The 27581-nt window shown below is 46.9% G+C and overlaps 1 protein-coding gene across 2 annotated transcripts; it reads right to left on the minus strand.

The window, feature by feature from the left end:
- Nucleotides 1-27581, minus strand: rab11fip4b (RAB11 family interacting protein 4 (class II) b). Of its 2 annotated transcripts, XM_076293798.1 has the most exons (14): nt 27049-27581; nt 14924-15117; nt 13999-14178; nt 11975-12109; nt 9827-9859; nt 8106-8205; nt 7650-7753; nt 6935-7075; nt 5932-6013; nt 5092-5229; nt 4640-4798; nt 3349-3426; nt 2794-2937; nt 1-2269 (listed from the first exon to the last, which is right to left on the minus strand). In XM_076293798.1, exons 1-14 carry the CDS (start codon nt 27130-27132, stop codon nt 2153-2155), a joined length of 1689 nt encoding a protein of 562 aa, XP_076149913.1. In that variant the 5' UTR covers nt 27133-27581; the 3' UTR covers nt 1-2152. The 2 variants fall into 2 exon arrangements, with proteins under 2 accessions (XP_076149913.1, XP_076149922.1); XM_076293807.1 differs by lacking the exon at nt 3349-3426.

The raw sequence follows: 27581 nt of genomic DNA on the forward strand, positions 1-27581 counted from the left end.
GCTTGTTCAACATATTTTTTATTTATGCAATGATTTTATTTTCACAAGAAAAAAAAACTTAGCTTAGCAAACTCAACACAAGATAGACTTAACCGGATATTAACAACAGGTGTTGTAGGCTATGACTTAAAACACAAATTCCATGCAGATGACCAATTAACTTGATGACCGCTCATCTGTAGGTTTACTCGGCTTGTGTCTAACTGGGCCTAAGCTAAGCTACTGGTGGTAGCTTCTCCCCGTAGGTTTAAAGGATATTAAATTTGAAAGAAAGGGACGAAAAAAGGTGCAGTGTATGCACTCCGAAGAAAGCTCATCAGTTGGCTCAGGGAGAACAGCATCACATAAAGCAGCAGTCAGACGGACAATACTCCCTTCAACTATACAATAACTCCATGAGATCAAATTATTATTATTATTATATTTATTTTTTTAAATAAAAAAATCTCTAAGTTTGGGAGATTTTGTCCTGATAGGACTGCCTTCCAACACAGTCAAATGTCCTGCTACAAGTTCACTACTGCTAGCCCTGAAAATGATTTTGAAAAACAAAACAAAAATGAACTAATCTGTACAACATTTACATCTCACAAAAAATGTTAAGACACTGAAAGTCTCTATAAAGTCAGTCTACTATACTCTTAATGGTCTACATGAATCCATGTGGAACAGACAGAAGGCAAGGCACAATCACCAGAAGTACATGCAAAGAAATTGCTTTGTGCAAGAAGCAAAACTAGACCTCATGTTTTTGCAGTAATGTCATATCCCTATACAACGGTCAAAAAACAGAATTCTTTACTGGCTTCATTGCTGAAATGCTGGATAATACACTCTGGCTGGGTCCTATTCACCTGGCTGGAGCCTACATTGCTGATAAATTATTATTATGGTTGACAGTCATTGAGCCACTGGCAAAGATACAGAAGTCCTGGTGTATTTGCATCGGTCTATCCATCAGTCTGTGATCCTCCCACATGAGCACATGTCAGGAGTCATGACAGTCCACATAAGTAGATTCAACAGTAATTTGCTGGTGAAAAACAAATTGACCTCATACAAGTGTGTATGTGTGTGTATAGGCCTATACCTGGCAGTACTTATACAAACCACACCATGATTTTGGATTGCTGCAAAATGCTCCCTTCATTATAAGTTACCAAAAGTTAGCAAAAGATGGGCTCGCACTTTGTGATCTCTGGGTCACCGTGACACACACAAACGCCTCAGGAACAACCTCCACCTCAGTTCAAGTAACCTATATAATTTCGGCATTGTGACATTCACATAGTCTGTGCTACTGTACATTCAAGTGTATGACCCACAACTGTCTATGCCATCGTCTGTAGCCTTGGTCAGTAACCCATCATTTATATCCTTTAAACTGATTCTGTAACATACTCTTACCAAGTGCACATTTGTGTGTTTTACCATCCTTTCACCCAAGTATTAGAATAGGCACTTGCCTTGTGCAAGTCTCTTGCATACTCCCTCCACTCAACTTCACTTCCACAGTCTGCTCTTATTTCTCTCATCACATTCGTGGTCCATGTTTATGAGCTCTCAGTTTTCCTTCTCCACAACCACAGGCACTTCACATGAGCCCCGAGCCTCATTAGCACATACTGAACACAACCACAACCTCTCGCTATGGCAACTGGCCCGTCACAGACAACCTGCCTCCCCTCCAGCATTCTGTGCCATCATCAGTAGTACAAGCACTTCTCAAAACGTTGAGATGCTACGGTCTCTTCCACACCTCTGACCACTCTTGCACTGCCTCCCTCTCTTGGGGTACTCTGTGCCGTTAGCTCAAGCACAGGGTGGCCAGAGGGAAGCTGACCACCTGGCACCATGCTTCAGGAATGCCCACACCTCCTCACTCTCAGTGATTTCACCCTCAATGGTTTTGTTGATTTACAGCGATGGCAATGACAGCTTAATCTTCCAAAAAGTGCATGAAAAGGTATTAATATCTTTTAAAGATTCACAAATTGTAACAAAGACATACAAAAAAATCTCTTTTTTTCCCTCCCAACACACATGGGCAAAAAGTTCCAGTTTTCCAGCATGGGTGCAGTTCACAGCACAGACAACAGGGGGTGCTATATGTCCAGTGTAGCATCTCCACTCCTCTTCCCCTCTGGTGGAGTTAGTTCTTGATCTCCAGAATGGAGGGGTTATGGTCCAGGATGGACAGGATGATTTTGTCCATGTATTGCCTGAGGCGGATGTTGATCTCTTCCTGTTCTTTAAGGGCCTCCATCAACTGTGAACAGTAAAAGTGGAATTAACAGAACATTCATTTGACAACACAACAGTGTCTTTAAACCTAATCCCTCTTATAGACAGACCGATAGATAGAAAGATAGATATAAAGCTGATTGACCCTAGGCAGATGGGTCAGGCCCTTGAGTCGTGGATCTGCTCGAGGTTTCTTCTCCTCACCCCTGTTACCCATGGGCCTTCTTCTTCTTTCCTTTTCTCTGATTGTCTAACACGCTGTAAAGCGCCATGAGACATGTGTAATGTTTTGGCGCTGTATAAGTACAATTAAATTGAATTGAAATTGATATAAAGATAGATTTAAAGCTAGAAAGATACACTTTGTATCCCCATTTTAGGATTTTAGGAACCTTGAAATGTACAATATTAAAATGTAAAAGAATGAATCCTAAATGTTCCATTCTAAGTTCTATAGTCCAGTTCTTCAGGAGAAACATCTCTGCAGTCCCCCACCCAATTTATCCATCATCCTTCCCAGTCCATCAGTCCTGTAGCCCTAGTACTTACCTCATCTCGGGAGGCACTGTCTATCTCTGCAGCCAGGGACTGGGCTTTCGTCTGGTGGGCAAACAGGTTCTTGGCCTCGTGGAGACTCAGACTGAGGATCTGGCCATTCAGCTCCTCGTTCTGCTCCCTCAGCTTCTGATTCTCCTGCAGGTGGGGGAGGGGAGAGAACAGTGAGTCTCGCCAGGTGGGCGAAAAGGCCTCGAGGTTTAAACAGCTCTGTTATTACCGAGGCCACGACTTAATGGAGAAAATTAAGACATTCCATCAGCTTGGAGCTCAGACACAGAGTCAGTAAAAAAAAAAGTCTAAGTTAAGTTAAGACATTCATACAGGGTGTGCAGACACAAAAACAGTCCACACGCACACAACACGCTAAACATCCTTCTAGACAAAATGAAGCGGGATTAGAAATTACAGCATGAGGTCAGGGATAGCAAACTTGTGCACACTGTTCAAAGCGTCTACAGACAATTGGCTGGAGTAGTTATTTGTGGTTAATGATGAGGTTAAGGGGGGGTAGGTAGGGGTGGTAGCGGGGCGCGGGACGAGGTTTACCAGGAGACTGGGACGCAGCCTGGCCCCAGCAGACACAAGGTGCTGCAGCTCAGGGGGTAAGTCCTGCGGAGCCGTCCTCTGAGGTACACAAAGCAGAGGCAACACGCACGCCAAGTGAGAGGACAGCCAAGCTTAAGGATCACTCGACACTGGGAGTAAGTGCTATCAGCTTTCAATGGGAGGCATTTTCTTTGACTTCCTCAGCACCATAGCCACTGAATATCTCAGTGAGTTAAGCACTAACACCCAGGGAAGATTCATGAGGCACGCCTACGCATTCTGTTTTGTGTTTGAGAGAGCTGCAGAAGAGGAATGCATAATTAAAGCCACAGAAGGCAGGAATGGATCCGTCCCACACTCGCAAAAATAAAATATATAGATCACTGTTACTCTTCGTGTGGCTCCAGCTTCCTCGTTCTCAGGCTTTTATTTTCACCCGGCTTTGTGTTCATGTTTGCTGCCACTTGCCACAAGTTCTGGTTGCAAGCAGGAAGCGTGTGCTGTGTGGCAGTTTCATATACATAGGTGCCGTTCCTGTAAAATGTGTGGGACGAAAAGCAAGCACTTAAAATCACTTGATAGATGAGTGACCATGAGGAACTGCTCCAGGGATAGAGTGGGTGTGAACTTAAAAGTCAAGGACTTTGACATGTCAGCTTGAAGGCATCAAGTGCCTTTATTTGAATACTGTGGTGATGGATCGCTGGAGCTCATGCTGCTTATCCTCTTATCTGTGTTTCATGTTTACACTGAACTTTCACGCCAGCACCGGGAGGGTGACCGGCCAGTGGGTGGAGGCTGCACCAGCACCACCAAACAGGCAAATGCCACCATAACAACAACAAGAACAACTCCCAAGGTACAACAACAGGGTTTCATTGCAGCAGTTGTAGCATTTGACCTGCAAATGACTTCATGACAATCATTGACAAAGACATTACATAATATAATAGTGCAGCTGCATACATATCTAGTTCAAATAAGAATTCAGAAAAACTAATCAGGTAAAAATAAGCAGACTAATGAGAGCTGAATGAGAAGCTCACCACCAGAATGGTTCATAAATAGGTTAAAGCCAGCCAACAATGTCAGCCCTGTGAAGGTGGGGATGGCTGTAAAATAGGCTGCAATGTAGTGCAGATGGAACAGAGTAAAATATGCAGGGAAGTCCATATCTTTAGACATCTATTTGTTTCACAAGTTTCCAAAGTACAGTCGTTGGAATTCATAGACTACTCTGAGTGTTTGTTTTGTATACCCACAACAGACCTAGCGGCGAGTGAGTGCGTACCTGTTTGAGTCTCTTGACCTCCAGCTCGAGCTCGGTCTCGCGGGTGCGGGGGTTGAAGTCTGGGAAGCTGATTGAGGAGCTGCGTGTGCGGCCCAGCCTCTCGGCCTCCAGCTTGTACAGATGCAGGTTCTCCAGCTCTCGCCGCAGCTCCTCGATCAGCTGAGGAGGGGAGAGAGAGAGAGAGAGAGAGAGAGAGAGAGAGAGAGAGAGAGAGAGAGGAGGAGCAAGCTCAAAACAGAGTAAACATGAGAGGGAGAGAAAAACAAGTAAAACGGAGCAGTAGCCGTGAGGAGCTGTGTGGAGAGGTGCAGTCACAGCTGGATCAAAGTAAAGTGGACGGTTATTTTGTCTGGACGAGGTTAGATGTTTTGTAAACAGCTGGTGGGTGGCTTTTAATCTTGTTGGTGTTTCTGTACGCCACTGTGAGAATAGGTTTGGATCTGTCTGGTCACCTCCTGCATGGCGTCCTTCTCTTTCTGGTACTCGTGCCGGTTCTGTTTCAGCTTATCCATCATCTTCCTGTACAGGTCCATCTCGTCCTTGAGCCGTAAGCTGGTGTCCTCCAGTTTATCAGTCATTCTCTGTTTCTCCTGTGAGCACACAGACATAACATGGCCATACAGTATATATTTAGACTTAGTCTGCTTAAATGGACTCATCCGTCTCCACCATAAAGGGCAGTACAAAGCTTAATACTGAATAAATGCATTAACAACATTTCTGTACACAAAAATGTATGCTGCAGTTGTAGAGTCGAAAGAGTACTGTTTGTTGCCCTGTGCTGACCTCCCTCTGTGGGGTGGTACCACACCCAGGAAACAGAGATGCTGACGACGGGTTGGAATTAGCGCTCACACGCGTTAATCAGGCTAGGGAGTGTAAGCGCTGCTGTCAGCAAATGGGAGATGATGCAGACTGATTGTTGATGCGCGTGCGCACGGGCGCACACACACATCTCAGTGATGACAAATTAACTTTTAACACACCATAGCCCACTGTTGTGACTCAGGTGTTTGTCAAACAAGTGGTATTATGATGATATTTTGGCTACTCTGACATTCCCTTTATACAAGTGACTTGCGCAAACTATTAAGGATTGTATAAAAAAAAAAAACTGTTTTGTTGTTTCTAATCGTCAAATTTTTCCAAGGGTTTCAGTGTATAAAATTGGACTAGCTCAATTTAATTGTGGTAGGAGCAGGATATGGGGATCTATGAATAAATCAGTCTAATTTGTACAGATTTGGTGTATTCTGTATGAAAAAAGGTTGAAGACAGAGCAGTGCACACACCTCATCCAGTTTCTCCGCCTGTGATTTGAGTCGGTTCATGTTCACAGCCATCTCTGTGTTCTCCTCCTCGAGCTGCTGTAGTCTGGGGGAGAGAGACGCAGAAAGAGAGAGACAATAAGAAATGGACAAAGTAACAGAAAAGCTAGCAACCAAATGAACACAACATTGTCCAAATGACGCACATCAATACTCAGAGGTATGGTTGATTTGCCTGCCTGAACAGATTTATGGCATCCACATGTAGTCCTTAACGCTGAGCATCAACGTCACCAAGTAGCCTACTGGGTTTACAAGCCCTAAGGCCCTAAAAGAGTTGTGGTGTGTGTGTCTTACATTCAAGGCTCAGATCAGCATTTCATGACTTCTCTGACTGATCTCTCCTGTTTAGCACCCACGTTGGGTGCACCTGATCATTCATGCTGAGCGGCAAACGCTGCTGAGATTACCAAGCTGCTTTATTTGAATTTATTTACTAGACGTTCCATTTAATGGATTTATGGTTACCTATACATCATACTTAAAATGGTTTCATGATACTGACACCATCAATCTCGTGAGACCTTGTTGCAAGATATATGGAGATTTGAAATGGACAAAGTGCAAGACAAGACATATTTCTAATCATAATTTTTAACACAATGGTAATTATGGGTTATCAGTTTCTTCAGATAAAAAAATCCTGCAATCACAACTGCTTCATTAGTGTTTTCAGTGTTTGACAAAAATGGCACGTCAATTGTGTCTAGTCACAAGCATATCACTATCTAAAGATGGATTATTTATCAGTGAATTATAATTAGAAATAATAATATTGCATTCTTTTAGAAATAATAATATTGCATTCTTTCTGCACGAATTCCCAAACCCATGTCAGCTTGTGCCAGGGGGTAGAGTTGGTTTGTGTGGGAAGCCTTTTCCTGCACTGCAGTGGTGCTGTGTATGTATGTGTGTGTGTGTGTGTGTGTGTGTGTGTGTGTGTGTGTAGGTGTAGATGGGTCAGTACCGGTTGGAGAGGAGCTCGATCTCTGTGTTCTTGTCACGCTCCATCTTGCTGAAGGCCTCGCGGTGCCTCCTAAGCTCCTCCTCCATCAGGCGCTCCGCACGAGCCTCCTGGTCCTTCAGCTGCTCCTCCAGCTCATGCACCCTGACACACGCATACACACGCACGCGCACACACACACACACACACACACACACACACACGCACGCGCACACACACGCACACACACACGCGCACACACACGCACGCACGCACACACGCACACACACACAAAAAAAATTGGTCAGTCAAGGTTGCAAGCTGTGCGCACAGTCACACACACGCGTCATCTAAATGCACATAGATACAGATCAAAACTTTAGGCAAATTAGTAACTCAGAACGGAAACTTTGTTTGTCAACATCCTGGACTGGCATCCTGGATTTCCAGAGAACCATGTAGGTAGCGTGTGGGTCAGCTGCGGAATTGTGCATTTTGTGAGTGGGCGTGGATGTGTCATAATTAGTCTGGTATATTGTGTATCCTACGGCTTTTGAAATAGCAAGTCATTAAAATAGACGGTTCTTCATTTGATTTGATGCCTGCAAAAATATTATATAACCGAGCTGAACAGTCAATATATCTAAATGAAATGTCTTTGAGAGAGAGAAGTCTGTGTCTGTGTCTGTGTGTGTGTCTGTGTCTGTGTAGCATTGTTGTGTGGATGTGTTTGTTTTACCGGTGAACCAGCTGAGTGTTCTCTTGCTTCAGCTTGGACTTGACATCCCCATTCATCAGACTGTCATTCTCCAGCTCTGTGACTTTCTTCTCCAGGTAACTCACCTGCAAGAGGTGACGTCACTTAATTAAGGGGCTCAGCATTCTCCTGTCCTTTACCAACTTTAAAACTGATCAGACACAACTACGTATATCTATAATCCAGTGGACCACTAATTTAATTTGTATGGCTTGTATGTTTGTATATCTAAACCTCAAATAACACATGCAGTAGTATGTTGTTAAATTAGGTTAACACTATTTCACAGCAACATATTATGTGAATAAGATAAAAACACAATTTGTCCAGAATGCTATTACATTGCAGTAATATAGCCAGCTAGTTTGCTCACTCGATTAGACAGTTGGAATGTGGGAGTGGGCGTAAACGCGCTCTACGTCCTGTTTGGGACTGTACCTTCTCAGTGATGTCGATGTCACACGAGTCGATGCTGTCTCTGAACAGGTCTTCCGTGCTGCCGTTACTGCTACTGATGTTGCTGTTGTGGAGGAGTTGCCTAAAGAACAACAAGAACCAGACGGAGAGAGAGAGAGAGAGAGAGAGGTGAGCACACAGTCAGGCGAATGCACCCATTGCAGCAGGACGACTGCACCAAAGTGGCTCGCTCTGAATAGCGGCTCCCTTGCGCACGCACTCACACGGACTGAACGCACAGCGGCGGCCGCAGAACCCTCACCGTCGCTCCTCATGCTCTCGCTAGGCTGGCCAACAGCCACGCTCTCTTATCAAGGTGCATCACGCCTCCCACTCGCAGTGCTGCAGGAGAGCCCAGCAACTTCGGGCTGGAGAGCCCCAGTTTCCCTCTGCGCGACCGCAGTGAGTAGAGTGAGCAGCACCGGAGAGCACAGGAGAGGAGGGGAGCAGAACTGACCCACTGCTCACTGCCTCTGTGCTGCCGCCAGAGCACCACTCCCCACTCCCACCCACGTGCTCACACTCAAGCACACACACACACACACACACAATGTGCCCGGCCGCCAATGTCCCATGACAGTGACACACACGCTGCAGGGGCCTGGTTTTTGTAACTCTTTCACCCCCCCCCCCCCCTCGTCTCTGCTCCCACTCATCCCCCACTCCCTGTCTAAACACAGACGCATGCTTCATCTCTCGCTCGCACACTTTCATCCCTCCATCTCTACCTCTCTCCTCCATCACACTCTCTTCTCTCCATCTCTACCTCTCTCCTTCATCACACTCTCTTCTCTCCATCTCGCTCTCCCTCTCCACCCACCCCTTCTCTTGAATGCGATGACTTCATATGCTGGGCTCCATTATGGAGATTGTTCATAAAATGGCTCGATGGTGTGTGTGTGTGTGCGCAGCGGTTTGCGTGTGTGTGAGTATGTGTGAGGGGCTGGAGGTGTTGAGGGCTGCCTGCCAAACATTTATCAGAACTGGCAGGCCATTTTCATCCTGCCACTGTGATTCACTCACTCTTTTTCTCTCTCTCTCTATCTCACACTCACACTCACACACACACACACACACACACACACACACACACACACACACACATACACTTGCTGGGACAAGGGCAGGTATAGTGGGTCTCTCTCAGTGCTGAGCGGGAGAGTTAGAGATTGCTGACCCAGGCTCAAATCCTCACATCTCTCCAGAGTGTCTTCATATGCTGAAATATATTTAACACTCCCCGATATACCGGTGCACAGGATGCAAGTTACACAGACTATCATACCCTGGTATCCCCATGTTTTCAGGGATACACATTACTCCCATTAACTTACATTTCATATATGGAATATGTTGATACAGCGTCTAGATGATGAAAAAAATTAGCTCACAGCCCCTTAAATAAGACAGTGTAATTGATGAATATACTAGATGGCAATTGTTGCACTTGATTGCACGGCAATGTCTCATGTCCTGTCCTCCTAAATCTTTCTCCATTCATCTTATCTCTCCCCCTCTCTTATCCTCACCCTCTCCTCCTCTCCTCTCCCCTCCCCTTCATCTAATCACATTACTAATCACATTAGACACACACATTCAAGCCATGTACACTGATTTGAGATTGATTGACCGGTCACCCAAACAACCACGCCACCAACCCTGTCTGCAGTCAGTCACTCACTGAGGTAACAGAGGTAACTCACCTGCCAATCGCAGTGCTGGACATCTTCCTGGGGCTGAAAAAAACAAGAGACACAAGAGGTGGTTTAATGGCAACTCGCTTCATTAGCAAACTCAGCAAGATACTCACAGATACTTAGAGTTTCACTTACAGCTGGGGAGACTTAATGACTATTTGACTTGGAGGAGGATAGCAGGGAAGAAGCAGAAGATATGGCGGGCGGATTTGAAGGGTATGTGAATGTTGATGAAAGCTTTCTACCCTCAGGGATGCCAGGCCCTTTCTGTAAGCTCAGCATTTCTGTTCTTACGAGACCAAATTCTTTTTCCAATCGCCCAGCGCCTTTGGGTCCGCTCCCACCACTTATTGTTTTTGTGTGTATGCGTGTGGACCCTGGGAAAGCTAGAACATTCCAGGATAGAAACAAACTCTCACACACTTACACACACACACACTTGTGATACACAGCGCGCATGTTAATATGCAAGATTTTATAGATAGATACTGACTGCATGTGCGCATGCATTGAATACATGTGTGTCTGTGTGCAACTGTACAGCAGGTCTGCTTGTGGGTGTATAATAAACTCCAGAGCAGATTAAGTGATTTGGATGTATATGTGGATGTATATCTCTTACACTCTCTCTCTCTCTCTCTCTCTCTCGCTCTCTCTCTTTCTGTTTGTATGCAAGTGTGTGTGTATGCATGCACTAGTCCTCTTCTAACAGGCTACATGTAGTCTTTCTCCTGCTTGCTGACTAAGTCACATTTCCCATTAAAACATCGTCCTCTCCACGACCCACTCTCCCTCTGCTGTGAATTTCAATTCACACTTCTCTCGTCTTCTCCATGCTGTTTTTTCCCCCCTCTCCTTTGTTCCACCTGAGCGCAGACCTGAGAGGCAGAGTCCCATGTTCAGAGCAGAAAGGGCAAGCGAGGCCCCCTCTCTGGGAGAGAGAGTGGAGAAGTGTTCAGTCAGCAAGAGACCCTCTATTTTAGACTTACCGGCGCTGCGGCATCCTCTCTAACAGACTCTCCTGCCTAAAGACACCACTGCGAATCACGTGTATGTGTGTGTGTATAGGTGTGTGTGTGTGTGCGCGCATATGCATGCATGGGCATGTGTGTGTGTGTTCACATGAATGATAATTTGGGTGATGTGCAACTCTGAGTTGGTCAGTGAGACATTTCTCTAAACAGGACCATAGGACATAGGACATAGGACTCAGGACATAGGACTCAGGACATAGGACATGTGTCCAAAAATACCCAGCCTGCGTTGCTGGAGGGTGCTGAGGTAGACGAGGGTGAGGTAAGAGGCACACGCAGAGGTGAGCGCGAGAGTTAATTTTAGATTTTACATAATACTGGAGCATTAGCGTGGAGGAGAGACAGGTGGAGCTAGCGTGGAGGAGAGACGGGTGGAGCGCTCCGCTGACTACATCCCACAGCGCAGGAGCACAAGGAGTGAGAGTCCAAGTGCAGGGAGCCACTGTTGCCTTCAACCCACATAGACTCACTGAGCAACTCTAACTGCCAATACCTAACTCTAACACTGCCAATATCTAACTCTAACTGCCAATACCTAACCAGACAAACCTTAGTTTGGCCATACAGGGTAAGGACAGCATCTTTTGGGGATAGCACCTTTTGTGGGTATGTGTATTGCCATTTTCAAACATAAAAACAAATCTAAACCAGTACATCACTTTGCTTGTGTAAAGAATTTGCACATTTGTTAGGGCTACTTGGAGTCCTCACTCATGTCTTGCAAATGTTGCATTTTCAACTTAAGAGCTTCACTGAGGAACTGCGGCGTTCATTTCTCACTCTCTCTGGATTTCTCCCCTGATATTTCGCCTTCACTTCCTTATTGGAGGGTTAGCTTTGCAGCAATACTGCTACCATGGCAACCACTTTACTTAAATGGAATACATCCTGTTTCATCTTATACCCCATAAGGATGGAGGAGGCTGGTGTAACCCTGAGTAAGAATCTGAGTAAGAATCTGTACAGCACTGGTATGAGAGAGTGTGAGAGTGTGTGTGTGTGTGTGTGTGTGTGTATAATATATTAGAAAATATTCATAGCAGCAGTCATCAGCTTCATGTGATGAAGCCTGAAGGTCCCTGTCCCTTGTATCCTATGACCTCTGACCCTGCCGCGTTACCTGTTGGCCTTGAGGTTCTTGAGGCGGGCCTCCAGGTCGTTGAGCAGGTTGACCTTCTTGCAGCACTGAGAGCAGAAGACGTCCATCTGTTCACTGCTGTACGGTGGCCGTGCCCGCCGAGGAGTCTGGCCCGCACTGCAGAAGAGACACAGCAGACAGATGTGGTTAGCTACACAAACACATCCCACAACACCCCCTACACACACACACACATAAAATGATGTTGGAAGTTGGACTCATAAATCTTAAGTTTTATGGGCAGATATTTTATGCAAATGAATAGCAGAGAACGGAAACTTTGGATTTGTCTACACACACCTACTTCTCCACACCTGAGCAAACACGGAGCCACAGACACATGCACTCAACACCCAGGGCATATCAAACCTCTAAAGCAGGGCTTCCCAACCTTTTTTGCCAGGTGACCCTATTTTGATGTCAAAATGTTGGCGACCCCAATCATTCACGTGTAGCAAGAGAGAGCGCAACTCATCTCTGCTGTAACATCCAGACGAGAGCGCTACTTTGATTTCCCCCAAATGTCCTTGCACGTCTGGTTGTTTAGCTACTTTGCTTTGAACATTGATCAAGCATAATTCCATCAATTAAAACATCTCATGCATGGCTAAGGTTATTTTTACTTAGCAAGATTGTAATGAATGACCTGTTACTTAACTTGGATGTCATGGGGTTTTTAATATATATTTTTTTTTTAGTTTATGTATAATTTTATGTAATTAACTGGTCAATTCTAAGATATCTCAGCCGACCCCATTTGGATTTCAGGCGACACCGCATGTGGTCCCGACCCCAAGGTTGGGAAACGGTGCTCTAAAGCATCATAGTGGACAGAGTGTGGAGGGCAGCTGAGAGATGCAGTGTTGGGTGGCGGGGGAATGCTGTGTGTTGATCTGGCCCTCCTCCATAGAGCACAGATCCCTACGGTGATCCTTGCAGTGCCAGTCAGCCCTGACTGAACGAGAGGCCACTCATGTCTCCACATAATTTTAAATCTAAACATATTTTTTGTCTTCTCCACAAAATCTCAACCTGACTTTTTGTAAGAGTATTAATATTAGTGTGAAGTAATCTAAGTTAAGCCTTCAAGTACTGTATACACACCAGTGCCAACTCATTAAACTATTCTGAACCTTTACCAAAGGCATATAGTTTAATCTGGAATGTCCCCTACACAGTTCATCTCTCTCTCTCTCTCTCTCTCTCTCTCTCTCTCTCTCTCTCTCTCTCTCTCTCTCTCTCTCTCTCTCTCTCTCTCTCTCTCTCTCTCTCTCTCTCTCTCTCTCTCTCTCTCTCTCTCTCTCTCTCTCTCTCTCTCTCTCAAACAGTTCACCTTCAGAACAAAAGACAGCTCGAGGCCATCAGTCCCATCAGAGGCTCCTAAGCCTCACACACACAGACTCATCTAAAACAAAATGCCGCAGTAATGAGTTTGGGATCAATCGGACCGTTTCTTTTTCGGAGTAAATCCTCCCGCTAACGGGCTGTGGGGGAATGCTAATCAAGCTAGCGGGGGGTCAAGTCTCCACACCCACCGGTCAGGAGTCACAAGTAATGAGCTCTGACCTCAGAGACAGGGGCTCCCAGAGTCAACGAACGAGCGCGCACACACACACACACACACGGATTTAGTAAGGATTAAGGTTGTTACCACTCTGAACAAGATGAACAAATAGACTAGACACTCTGAAGCAAAATGCAGGTCAAGACAACAACGTTTCCAGGCTTTTAACATCTTATTCTCAGTTTAAACTCTCCCTCTCCCAAAACTCACTGGGTTCACTAAACACACTAATTAAACAACTTTAATATAGTCAGATCCTTATGTGTACAGTGTTACTGATGTGACTGCTGATCGCAGTAGCAGGATGAATTCTGATAGTGTATAGGAAATCATGGAATAATGCGGAGACAGGTAAAATGACCAAAACAATTGTGTCACTGACCAACTACTTATTGACCTGACTGCATGCTTCCTACGTGAATGATGAGGCAGAGGTTCTGACCTAGAGGGCACAGACGAGCCCAGGTCTGAGTGGCCGTTGGTGCGGGTCTCGTCGTCAGGGCTGCTGGGCGCATACTCCACATCATCACCCACACCGTAGTCCTCAAACTGCTCCTCGTTCAGGGACGCCGAGGAGATCGTGGAGAGGTCAGAGGTCACGAAGGGGTTCATCTGGCCACGCCTACAATCAGACAGGAAGATCAGTGTCAGGAAGTCCTGGAGATTCACATGTACAAGCACACCAGTGGTGCACACTACAGTGTCCTTACGATCATTATAATCATGCAGGCTTTCAGAAAGACCTCACACACTATCAAACCACATTTGTGTGTCTAATGCTGAAGTGTAAATGCTCTTGAGGGTTATAAAGTGAAGATTTTCATTAGCTACATTTCTGTCATCTATAGTGGAAATTCTCAATCCAACTGCAACCCCCCATGATCACTGCACTGCACTCTCTAAATGAACCTCCTCCAGTCCAGCTGATCTTAATCAGTGCCATTCTAACGCTTTTGATTAGCACAGGTGTGCTCATGTTATCAGAGAGAGCTCTGAGTTCAGATGATTACACAGAGCAGACACACACAGTTGTGCTCAGGTATGGTTTTAGTCAAGTTTCATAATACAGATAATTATTTACATATCTATACCACTCCTCTAATGCGCCATGTTACATAAGCATGTGGGTTGAGTATTTGATGTATTTATGGGTGTCATCAGGTCCCTTGCTACAGGTGTGCAAAATCAAGCACCTAGTTTATGAACACAGACTGCATTGTGCTTGATTTTATACACCTGTGGAAAGGGACCTGATGAAACCCATGAATAGATGAGTGTTAAGTATTTTATGTATAGATAAATGTTAAGTGTTTTATGTCGGTGTACATTATGTATATACTGTATGCGTGTTGAGTGTGGCGACTGACTTCTCTTCAGGGAAGAAGAGGCCCAGGCCCTCAGTGGACCGTCCACCCTCTGAGCTCTCGGAGCCGGGGACGCTCTCCACAGCACTGTCCCTGTCCGACTCACGCGCCTCACAGCCTTCGGCCTCCTCTTCCTCAAACAGCGTGTTGTCCACATCCGTCATGCTTATCGATTGGCCAAATCCCTCCTCCACGTACTGTCACAGGAAGAGAGAGAGAGAGAGAGAAATTAGGGAACTGTACCACACATGCAGCAAATGCAAATCAGATTTTATGGTTTTGGTAACATGCGGTATAACAGGAAACACACACACACAGGCGCACACGCACACAGAGCGTCTGCTGCAACTATTAGCTACTGTAGCCTCCACTACACTATGGAACTGGCTACACCAGACGTGGTAGTGGCACGTACGTTCGAAACAATTAGACCAGTCTTCTAAAACTATTTCTACCCTACGTGAACAGAACACTTCAGTTGCGGACCTGCAGTAGCCTCCCTGTGAAGCCAAACATACTGCATAAGGTCTGCAACTATCGCAGTAGGCGTACACAAAACTCTGTCTTTAAGTTTTAAACTCATGAATAATGCCAAAAATCACTTCTGATCAAACACTAAAACAATCCTTCCCTCCAGGTCATCACATGAGACACAAGTTATTCCCTGTGCAGCCAGAGGCCATTAGAGAGATGATCCCACTGGTGAATGGACAACACATCAATACCAGATTAGAGCGCCCAGTCGGCGTGGGAACGTCTCAAGAGGCCAGAGTGGTAGTGTTGAGGGTCAAAGGTCACAGTAGGACAATCCCACTGGAGCGGAATGCTGCCTGCCTGCCTGCCGACCTCAGCAGGACCGCGCCAGCAGTCATGGGGCATGTGACCTCACCAGGGCACGACTTACGGGGGCGCGAGAGGAACAAAAGAACAAACGAGCCCCGGAGTCTAACGACCTGACAGCTAAGACAGGCGTCGAGCTGGGGACAGCTGACACCGTGACATCCCATCACCATCTAAACAAACAAACAAACACACACACACACACACACACACACACCATCTAAACACACACACACACACCCAATCACTATCTAAACAAACACACACACACACACCATCTCCATCTAAACAAACACACACGCACACACACCATCTCCATCTAAACAAACACACACACACACACTGCATCATGAACTCTCATAGTGGCAAAGACAAAGTAACACAGGGGTTTCCAACCTTTTTTGGTAGGTGACTATTTTGAGGTCACAAAACATTGGCGACCCCAATCATTCACATATTGCGAGAGAGAGCCTGAGCGCAACTCATCTCTGCTGCAACATCCAGACCAAAGCAGTAGTTTGATTCTCCCCAAATACAACATCACAGAAGGGACGTATATGCAGTCCATACAGTATGCACACGTGCACTATGTCTCTCTACACTAACAGTATGCACACGTGCACTATGTCTCTACATTAACAGTATGCACACGTGCACTATGTCTCTACACTAACAGTATGCACACGTGCACTATGTCTCTACACTAACAGTATGCACACGTGCACTATGTCTCTGTACACTAACAGTATGCACACGTGCACTATGTCTCTACATTAACAGTATGCACACGTGCACTATGTCTCTACATTAACAGTATGCACACGTGCACTATGTCTCTACACTAACAGTATGCACACGTGCACTATGTCTCTACACTAACAGTATGCACACGTGCACTATGTCTCTCTACACTAACAGTATGCAAACGTGCACTATGTCTCTACACTAACAGTATGCACACGAGCACTGTCTCTCTACACTAACAGTATGCAAACGTGCACTATGTCTCTACACTAACAGTATGCACACGAGCACTGTCTCTCTACACTAACAGTATGCAAACGTGCACTATGTCTCTACACTAACAGTATGCACACGAGCACTGTCTCTCTACACTAACAGTATGCACATGTGCACTATGTCTCTCTACACTAATAGTATGCTGGAGCCATTATTTCCCAGAGATCATTGCTGAGCTCTAATGAAGAAATGAGTCACTATTCTCTGCCATGCCTCCTAGCCCCCAGGGAGGATTTGCCCATTTGTGTGGTTCACCAGACTGGTTCTGCCGCTAACGGTCTGACGGGGAGCGGAGGGTGAGGGAGCAGGCAAGGGCCGTGCCCAGTCAGCTGAGCTAAGCTGTTCTGGACTGGGCGAGCCTGTCTGACCACTCCAGGAAACAGCCTGGGAAGCAGAGGGAGTCCGTACTTAAGGATTAGAGGCTCTTGGAGAGGGAGAGAAAGAGTGAGGGAGAGTAGAATAAAGAGAGAGAGAGAGAGAGACGGAGAGAGTGAGGTCTGTGGTGAAGGAGTGTTTAGTATTCCACTGAGACCGTCAAAGGAGGACAAAAAGCCACTCAGTGTGTGGTCAGGCAAGCAGCCCACTGAGTGGTCGAACATGCCTCAAAAACACAGCGAGAGAGAGATAGAGATAGAGAGAGAGAAAAATGCTCATATTTTGAAATATGTTTCCAAATAACCTATGATTAAAGCAATTAAGAAAAACACCAGAGCAATCATAAAACAGACGATAAGAAGCCCCCAATCAGCTGCCAGTCTGTGTGGTGCCGCTAAGTGCAGAATGTGGAGCCGCAGCTCCTTCACCCACGCAAGGCAAGCAGGTGTAGCCAGACAGAGGCTCATCATCATCATCATCATCTTGTACCCATCCCCACTTCTTCAACACACCTTTCCACCTCTCCCGCTTGGAACACCTTCGTCCAAAGTGTAACAGTAGCCAGCTGGTACGACATGTATATTAGGTAAACCTCCATCCCGACGCCTTATGAAAACATGTTAGTAAGAAATGCTAGCCCCCATGGGTCTTTGCTCCCTAGCTAGCTCGCTCCCCTGCCAATCCGAGGTGATCGAAGTTGCAGGTTCAAGTCCGTGCAGGTGCAGGGCTGAACCGGACGGTCAGTCAAACACCATGCAGTTACGCAATCACTTCCCATGGCTGAGGCTGCCATTGTGAGTGTGGCCACACAACTCTGTTGCCAGACAAAGGCGCAGGTGGAATGTAATCCAGTTCAGCTCAGGTGTGCTTTGTCACTGAAACTCTGGGTAATTTTAGCCACTGATTTCCACCCAGCAGGGCCTTGGCCGGCCAGCATTAGCTCAGGGCTTAAGGTCTCCATTACACAAGACATGGATGAAGTGAAGTGAGGTAAGGCTTGCACTTTGGTCCTACACAGGATTGTTGGCGTTACAGCCGCCTATGTAGTCCAGTTAAACAATAATGTGTGAGAAGCAGTGATGTATGTGGGAATATTCCACAGATGCTGATGCTGTTGGAATGGACAAGGACCTGTCATATTCACAAAGTACCAGCAGCCTCAGGTTTATGATGACTGTCAATTAACAGTTGCTCAATTGAACCCCGTATTGAGCAATCTTACAGTACACTACGCAGCCATAAACTCATTAGACAGCTTGTCTGCTAGTTGTTAGCGCTACAATAAAAACAAAAACATCATAAACGATACATCCTTGGAATAACAATGAAACTTGGTTGAGTGATTTGCTGTCATTAGGTTTCTGCAGAACTCAACACATTGCAATGTGGATCAGGAAATGACAGGCACAGGCCCAGGTGCTGGCATGCTCAAAGATAAGGCTGTACTGGACGCACTTTCGTGGCCGAGAGGCGACCGAGGCGTATATATCCTCTGGCGCTGGGCCATTTCCCCCCGGGCTTTACTGAGGCAGCCTGGACTGGACAATCATGAATGGGAGCGATGGCCAGGAAAGGCCTCAACCTAACGAGAGCCTCACTCAAGAGCTGATTAGCAAGAGCTCCGACAGCGTGGCTGCACTGGGTGCCTCTTACCCCGCACCCAATACATACACACACACACACACACACACACTCACTCTCTCCCTCATTCACACAAACATTAACTCTCTCATTTATGCACACACGCACAGAGTGAGGTTTTAGAAGTATTTATAGGCCAGATTGCATGAATGAATAGGCCCTCATTAAGAATATGAATTACAGGCTGCCTTTAAATGGTCAGACAGACAGATTGACAGCAGCAGCTAAAATGACTAACTCAGCAAAATACATACTCCACAGACGTGTACACACACACACACACACACACACACACAGAGCAGAACAATACAGAGTGCAAGAGCATTTGTGCTGATGCCCTCAAGGGTGCTGGAGATTAGGGCTCAGCTTGGGCGAGTTAGGGTCTGAATGAAAACATTCACTGATTTGGTGAGAGAGGGGGAGAGAGAAGGGCTTAACACACCTTTATTATTAAAACCATATCAGGTGTTTAAATACTACAAAATGAAAACATTGATAAATGTTACAGCCTCAAATAAAACTATACAAAGAGCTCACATAGAGAGAGCGAGAGAAAATTAAAGAGAAAGAGAGAGTGAAAGAGGGGGAGAGAGAGAGAGAGAGACCTGACTTCTGTGTCTTGGATCGGATTCAACTGGTGTCTGGCTGGTGCTCCTGAGCTGCACGACTCCAGGACCAGCAGCAGCAGCAGCGGTGGTTGGGAGAGGCCGTGGCAGCCCATACCTGACTTTCCCTCCAGCGCTCTGCACAAACAGTGCTGCTGAATGGAGCTCTTAGCAGGGCCTGCCCCTCAGGGGCCAGCAGGTGGATCAAAGCATAAGAACCCCTCCAACATGAATGGGCATTACTGTAGGTGGAAATACGGCCCGGTGTAATGGGAAACGTCGCTTGGATGTGTTGGACTGAAGAGCTACACAATGCAGGCTTTATATAGACACGGTGCTGGTGTGGGAGCTCTCTCAGCAAACTCATGAAAAATGTCCTGGGGATGCCCATATTTAGGTAGGCAATAATTCACTGTAAATGGAGTCTTTAACATCCTCTGCTGTAGTGTGCTTTGCGGTCTGCCCTTGAACCGGAGAGGAGGGACCCAGGAGCCCTGTCCTAGTTCCTGAAAACTACATTACCCAGACTTCATTATCTCAATCCAGAGGCACAGTGTGTGCCCAGCCAATGACACCGAATACGGTGATAAGGCCAGAGCGCAAAGTTCAGCCAGCGGCAGCAGCAGGACTGAAAAAAAAAACACCTTTGAAAACCCTTCTGTTTCAAACTCCCTGGCTTCGCTCACCGTCACCCACAATGCACCTCTCTGCCCGCTCCACCATCCCCGTTCAGTCATCCATCAGTCTGCGGGGAGCATGGCATCTTTATGGGGCTTATCATCGGCAGGCTACTGCAACGGGCAGCTGAGCTCTCACAACCTCCAGTTATTGATGGGCCCACTTACAGGCACACACACACAGAGCATCAGTGATGGTGATGGAACATCATCTGCCCTATGGGAGATGGAACAATTCCACATGGAGAACTCGGAACAAAACAGCCTAGATTGGGCGCCTAGGTGATGCGCGTCACAAGAACACATAGGACAGCGGATCGCTCATGTATGGGGAGTACGTTTACAGACATCTACACTCTAAAAACAAATGTGTTGGAAACAACACAAACTGTGTTGTCCATATCTGGACATCGAAATGTGTTAAAAACAACGTTAAGTTGTTGAGTAGAAATCCAATAGGCGCCACACACACACACACACACACACACACACAAACACAAACACAGACACAGATACACACACATATTTTCCATAACCTCTGGTCTGTTTATTCTCTCTGGTCAGGCATGGGCTGTCTGAACTTGGTGCCTTAGCTCAGGGAGAGCCAAACAGTGGAGTGCACTAGTAGAGGGTGTGGATGGCACCCTGGCCTGACAGTAGGGGGGCTTCTCTACTCTTTCCTCTCCTCTTTCTCTCTGTTTCTCTCCTCTTTCTCTCTGTTTCTCTCCTCTCTCCTCTCTTATCTTTGTCTGTTCCACTCAGAGACACGGGAGCTAATGAGGCCTGTGCTGTGGTGCAAACGCTACAGAGAGGAACCGAGAGGAACAGTGAGGAACCGCAAGGCCGGCTTGGCTTATTACAGCCCAGACAGTAGAGTGCTCAGTTGATGTCGTGGCGGCTTCACTTCTCTTTAGAGGAACAGGGGGCCCGTGGGTGCTGGGCCGGGCTTATTAGTGGCGTAGATGCAACTGTCTGGGTTTCTCTCGCCCCTTTCTCTCCTTCACGCTCTTTCTGTTACTGAGGAGGATGAGGAGGAGGATGAGGAGGAGGAAGAAGAACTCGGCACAGTCCTCTAGCAGAACTGATCGCGGCCATGTATTATTCAAAGGCAGAGAGCAACTGAGTGAGAGGGGGAGAGAGAGGAGAGTGGAGAGGAGAGGAAAGGAGTGCTCTTCAGGGTGTTTAGAAGAAGAAAAACAGCGAAACCAAAAATGAAGGCTGTCCTCTGGCCTCAACAAAGAAAGAGTTTTGTGTCCCAGACTCGCTGAAAGCTGAGTACACAAAGAGAGAAAGAGAGTAAGAGAGGGAGGGAGAGAGAGATAGAGGGAGAGAGAGAGAGAGATTGAGAGGGAGGGAGGGAGGGAGAGAGAGAGAGAGAGAGAGAGAGAGAGGGAGGGAGGGAGAAACTTTTATGAACACAGAAACGCCTGCAGGTGCTTCTGCAGAAGCTGTGACAAGCAGACAGGGCAACGAGCCAAGCAAATGCTGTTTGAGCATGGCGGTGTGGGAGGAAGACTCTCGGCTCGTGGCGGTGTGGGAGGAAGACTCTCAGCTCAGGCTTCCTCGGCGGATCCCTGCGCACCACCCGTCTGTCTCCTCTCATAGCTGGAGGTTAGCATGGCGGACGGAAGCGGAGACAAGTTCAGACAGAGGCACACAAAGAGCATCACTGCAGTGAGATGCCAGAGATGCTGCAGACAATCCCTTGTACCCGGGAGCCCAGCTAGACGACAGGAACACACAAAGACCACGAAGAGATGCTGTAATGGTGATAGAAACACACCAAGACCACGGAGAGATGCTGTTATGACCGACATCTCAGGGCCAGACTGCTCAGGAGTACCACTAGCTTACAAGCAATTTATGGCTCTGGTCACTTATTATGCAGGATGTACAGGAGCACTGAGGAGTAAGGCCTTACAGCGATGGAGGACAAATCAGTGTGTGTGTGGTGATGGTTGGGGTGTGTAGTTTAGTGGATGTAAATTTGGTGAAGTGGTGTCAAATTCAATAGGAAAGACGATTCAGTGATGGGGTGAACCAGAGTGAACAAATTCATTATTATAGAATATTTCCTCTTATTAAAACTCAGTCTTGCCATGGCCATCTTGCTCCACCCTGTAGGGGCTGTTATCTCCACTGCTCCTCACTCTGCACAGGGCTGCTCTGGGAAAGTAGCCCATCTGTCTGGGGAACACACACACCCTTGCACCCACTCACCTCCTCTCACTCCTGGCAAGGACAAAAGAATACGGGTGCGGACGGACACCCATGTTTCTCAGAACTGTAGTCAAATGATATTTATGCAAAGCTATGCAAACATGTGTGTGCTGTGTCCAGCAGGACGGCCTGCTGGAATGGTTCTCCTCCGGGGAGTGGGAGGATCGGAGAACACCTTGAAGTTACTGCAGCAGAGTGGCCGTGACAACCATCTGCCCCCCCCCCCCCCCCCTCGAGAGCATGAATATGCTAATTCACTTCACAACTTTCTCCTTTATCAGCACACAGAAATCAGCTTCATTTTTGCATTACAGACACACTAGTGTTATCCACCTCTGGAGTACATTTGTATTATTTACCGGGGGGGGGGGGGGGGGGGATGTGCATCAAATGGTTGTGTGTGTGTGTGTGTGTGTGTGTGTGTGTGTGTGTGTGTGTTAAAGTTATTTTTATATACTGATATCAGCAGCTCTGTTTGGGTATGCATACTCTTTTTGAACCAATGGAACAGAAAACATTTCCTGTGTGGCTTCTGATGAAAATAGGCAGATGAAAATAAACAAGCCCGCGTTACAGATAACCACTAACACATTCAGGTTGAGTGTATGTGACTAGGTTTTCAAAAACCCCCTCTTCTTTGGGAACTTTCCAGAATGTGCGAGAGAACCTTGATGGGAGCGCATCAGAGCATGGTGGGTGATCACCTCGGGAGGAGCAGCGGCAGGCGCCCACATCCATGCTCTCTCCCCAGCAGCGCCTTCCTCTTATCTGGGTTCTCGCTCACTCGGGGGAAGAGACAGAAACGACTCTGTAATTATTTAGCATCTCCCTGCTCTGTAGTCAATTATGCAGATGTGGCTTATTGGAGAGGAGGAGAGGACAGGAGGGGAGAGGAGGCATTGATTGGGGAAGAATCAAGGGAAGGGGCTTTCATTCTTAGGGCGTCAGCACAACTCATGAAAGTAGGGCACAGAGCATGTAAGGCTAATTTTGATGCGGCGTGTTCTTGTGTGTGTGTGTGTGTGTCGGTGTATGTCTGTGCTGAGCTAAAGGTGACATATTAGAATTCATCTCATTTCTCAATGCACAAGTTAAAGGTGTGGTCTACTCATCCACTAGTCCTTCCGGCCAAACACTGAGCTAACCCAGTCTCAACCCCTCCTCACCCACACACCCTTCCCTGTCAACACACAGCTCATCCCATCACCTCAGAGCACAGGCACGGTGTGTCACACACATAACAACAACAACAAATAAAAGAATAACACGCCGGTACAGCATTGCAGCAACAGTATTTTCCTGCCAACCACAGATCTAGTACAACATAGAACCGTGCCTAGTAAGAGTAGTATTCTGAAGTCAGAGGCCATAGCTACTGTATGCCAGCAATAAAAAGTCCCTGGTTACATAGTGTCATCTCACAAACCCTCACCGTCTTTCCACCAAAACCCTCACCATTTTTTTGTCATCCCCACAGAATGCCTTTTATCTTTATGATTCCCCCTTGTTGCCCAGGCTAATGGAGATGCACTTTCCGTCACCACCCACCCACACACACACACACACACACACACACACACACACACACACACTCACACTCACAATGTAAGCAAACACATGAACCGAGCGCCACGCATGGAAACCAAATGAATCAGACAACAGAAGGATGTGACACTTGTCAAAACGAGAGCGAAACCTTCTCCCAGAGCATGAGGCGCCGAGCCTCGCCCTCAGAGCAGGCCAGAACACAACAGTGCACTGCCCACACACAGCCTCCTGTTTCCAGCCTCCGCGGCCCCAGTGGGCCAGGTAGCCGTAGATTATGTTACTGGGCGTTCCTGGACACACAATCCTCTCTGTGGTGACGGGCAGCTCATGAGGTACACAGGAAACCAGGAAACCAGCCAATCTGCAGTGTTTTAGTGGCACACAAAGCAGCCAGGGAGACATTGTGCACACACACACACACACACACACACACACACACACGCACAAAGAGAGCCTCAGGAGAGAGTGTAGGAGAGAGCTCTTTCCTCGGTAACCACACACCTGGAAATGGGATCTCTTTCCAAGAAACAATACACAGGCTACTGGAAATTCCTGTTGGTACTCATAACTGTAATCCGTAAACCGGAACTAATTTTTGGCTGTAAAAGTTGTCATTTTTTCTTTTACCCTAAAATGTGAATGTCTGATCCCCTTCAGACTAATTAAAGTGGTTCTAAAAAGAAATTAGTTAAACATACATGTTCCCCTGAAAATGTTGAGTGTTTCCATCTACTTGTAAATGAGACTAAGAGGATAGCGTCATAGTGTGACCTCTTAAATGAACCAATAGACCGCATTTAAAGAGCAGGGTCATAGTGTGACCACTTAAATGAACCAATGGACCGCATTTAAAGAGCAGGCCCAGCTTTATGGTTTCAAACAGTCAAAGGAAGATTCTCAAATCACACAGCAGTAAATTTAAGCAACCAGTGTTGTCAAGACTTGGCCTCACTAAAAGCATCAGCATGGGTGATAACAGTGTGTGTGTGTGAGAGAGAGAAAGTGTGTGTCTGCATGTGTGTGTGTGTGTGTGTGTGTGTGTGTGTGTGTGTGTGTGTGTGTGTGTCAACACACATGACAAAAATCAATCGGCAGCCGTCAAAGCCCTGGGCTCAGCACAGTCTACAAGTGTGAAACTTCGGCAGGCAATTAACCTCAGCTGTCTTAATTTTCTGTCTATTTCAGGAACATCCCTCTTCCATTACAGCACAGATGACAAGAAACAGGGCCTTTTAATGGAGTGTGTGTGTGTGTGTGGTAGGGGGTTTCCTTGTGAGGCTGCCAGTCAGGGCAGGTTTGAAACAGATGACACTCCACAGACAGTAGAAGGGGACAGGTGGGGCAAACATTGATACTGACAGATAACAGCAGCAGGAATAACACACACACACACACACACATGCATCAAATGACAACTGACACCAAAGCAAAGAAAGTGTGGAGGACATCTGTGGCACTAATGTTTATCCCGTATTAAGGGATTCTTTATATGAAACATAAGGCCAAAGAAGAACAGAGAGAGAGAGAGAGAGAGAGAGAGAAAGAGTGATTGAGGGAGGAGGAGAGAAACAGCCCATCAGACAGGCCGTCACTGAGGTGTCAGGAGGCAGCAGAGCTCTGTGAGAACCATTCCAGGCAGAGTGCACCCGAGCCCACCGTCCCTCAGGAGCAACATGCCTGCTGACCACCCACACTCACACTGGACAACACAAGCTTCTGCAGTGTCAAGCACAGGTTCATATGGGAAATGACATATTATAAGACAACATATGGTTACATACAACATTACACTACAATGCATAGCCACAGTCTTCTTCACGTGGCACAGATCTAAAAATAAAATGCTTCTAGCACCAGACAGAGAAATGGTAGTCAGCTGTGTAAGGATGTTGTCTGAGGTGGATTACCGCTATTCATCCCAGACTAAGAGAATAATCTCACTTGTGTCACTCAGGTGGAAAACACCTGCCTTTGAGAAACAAGATCACTTCCTTCGCAATTCAGGAACACAATGGGCTTTGTTCCAAAAAAGATTTGTGTTTGAAAGTGCACACCCCCACTCTTTACACACTACGCTAGAGCCTCTTATGTTCATTAATTCCTGTTTACCTGTGATAAATTCTTATGGTTGCACGCAATCATGAGCTAAGTCAAGGGCTCAACATCAAGTCAATCAATGACTACATGGAGATGTCAGTAAAAACACCAAGCCCGTCCTTCAGCCCCATGTAGTTAGTAGCCACAGATGCAACCAGCAGCCAGAGGAGAGGCGTCAGAAGCAGATGAGTGAGCGGCCGGCCGGCTGGCTGGCTGTGTGTTTGCGTGGTGTAGGGCTTCCTTCCTCCACAGACCACGTGCATGAGACCACCAGAGACCTTTAACAGTCTGATACAGCAAGAGAGCAAAACACATATATGTGGTTCTCAAGTCTCTCCCCTCAGAGTCACAGGTGCTGATCAAAGACACCCTCTACGTATATGACGCTCATCAAAGAGAGAGAGAGAGGGGGAGAGAGAGAGAGACAGAGAGAGGGAGAGAGAGGCTGTCACTCTGAGAATTGCACATGGTGAGAATAAAAACTTCTCCTTTTCATCAGTCATTCTAATTCAACAAAATGTCAAAGAAAAGGAAACTACAACACATTCACTGGGGTCCGCCGAGGTGAGAAACTTCTGTGGCAGAGCAGAGTCCCCCTCTGCCTCCTCTCTTTCCCCCTCTCCGCCTCTCGCTCTCTCTCTCTCTTTCTCTCCCCTGTCTCTCTCTCTCCGTCAGCCTCAATCCTCAATTAATCCCATTATCATCACACAGAGGCTGAGGCGAGCAGAAAGCCAAACGACACACACAAAAGAACGAGAGAGGGAGAGAGAGAGAGAGAGAGAGAGAGAGAGAGAGAGAGGGAATGTGTGCAGTGAGAGACTGATAGTGAGTGTGGAGACAGACAGCCATGAAGAGAGATATGGAGAGATTCTCTTGACAGGCAAAAGAATGCAGGGACAGAACAAATGGAGACATGACACAGACCAAGTGGGCACTGGAGTGAGAGAGAGAGAGAGAGAGAGAGAGAGAGAGATATCAAAAGCAAAACAAACACACACACACACACACACACACACAGACCCCCACCACTATGCCAAAGTCCACCTCAGAGCTTCCTACCCCCCCCCCCCTGTTCCCCAGTGCTGAGCGTGCTGAAGCCTCTTACCCCGTCGCTCACTGCAGGGGGGTCATGCTGCTCCCCCAAGTTCCACTCACGTCTGGACAGACCCACGGCATCCGTTGAAGACATCCACTCGTCCCTCCTCCACACACACACTCCGGCCCCACTGCCCTCAGCAGTCCCACTGTCCCAATGCCCAACAGGTGAGGACTGGAGGCCGCTGTCAGTGCTGGTCTGAAGTCCTGGTGGTGGTAATCCAAACGCACAGGGAAGTACAGAGAGAGAGAGAGAGAGAGAAGAAGAGGAAGGGAAAGAGAGAAGTAGGTGAGGGAGAGAGTGTAGAACAGTGAGGAGAGAAGGAGGTGAGGAGACCGTCTTCCTTCAGCTTGTCAGTTTCAAACTTCTGTGGATCAGCCTCTTACCGGGACTGAAACAAGCGCTTTCTCTCTCTCTCTCTCTCTCTCTCTCTCTCTCTCACACACAAACACACATGCAGAGACTCTTTCTGGCACACACTCCCTGACTCGCTCGCTCTCTCTGGCGTTCGCTTGCTTATTCAACTCGCTCACACTCCAGCA

The sequence above is a fragment of the Alosa pseudoharengus genome, unplaced genomic scaffold (assembly GCF_046254945.1).
Source record: "Alosa pseudoharengus isolate Yale_2024_CS ecotype anadromous, Long Island Sound unplaced genomic scaffold, YU_APseudo_1.1 YU_APseudo_1.1_scf_1, whole genome shotgun sequence".
NCBI lineage: Eukaryota > Metazoa > Chordata > Actinopteri > Clupeiformes > Clupeidae > Alosa > Alosa pseudoharengus.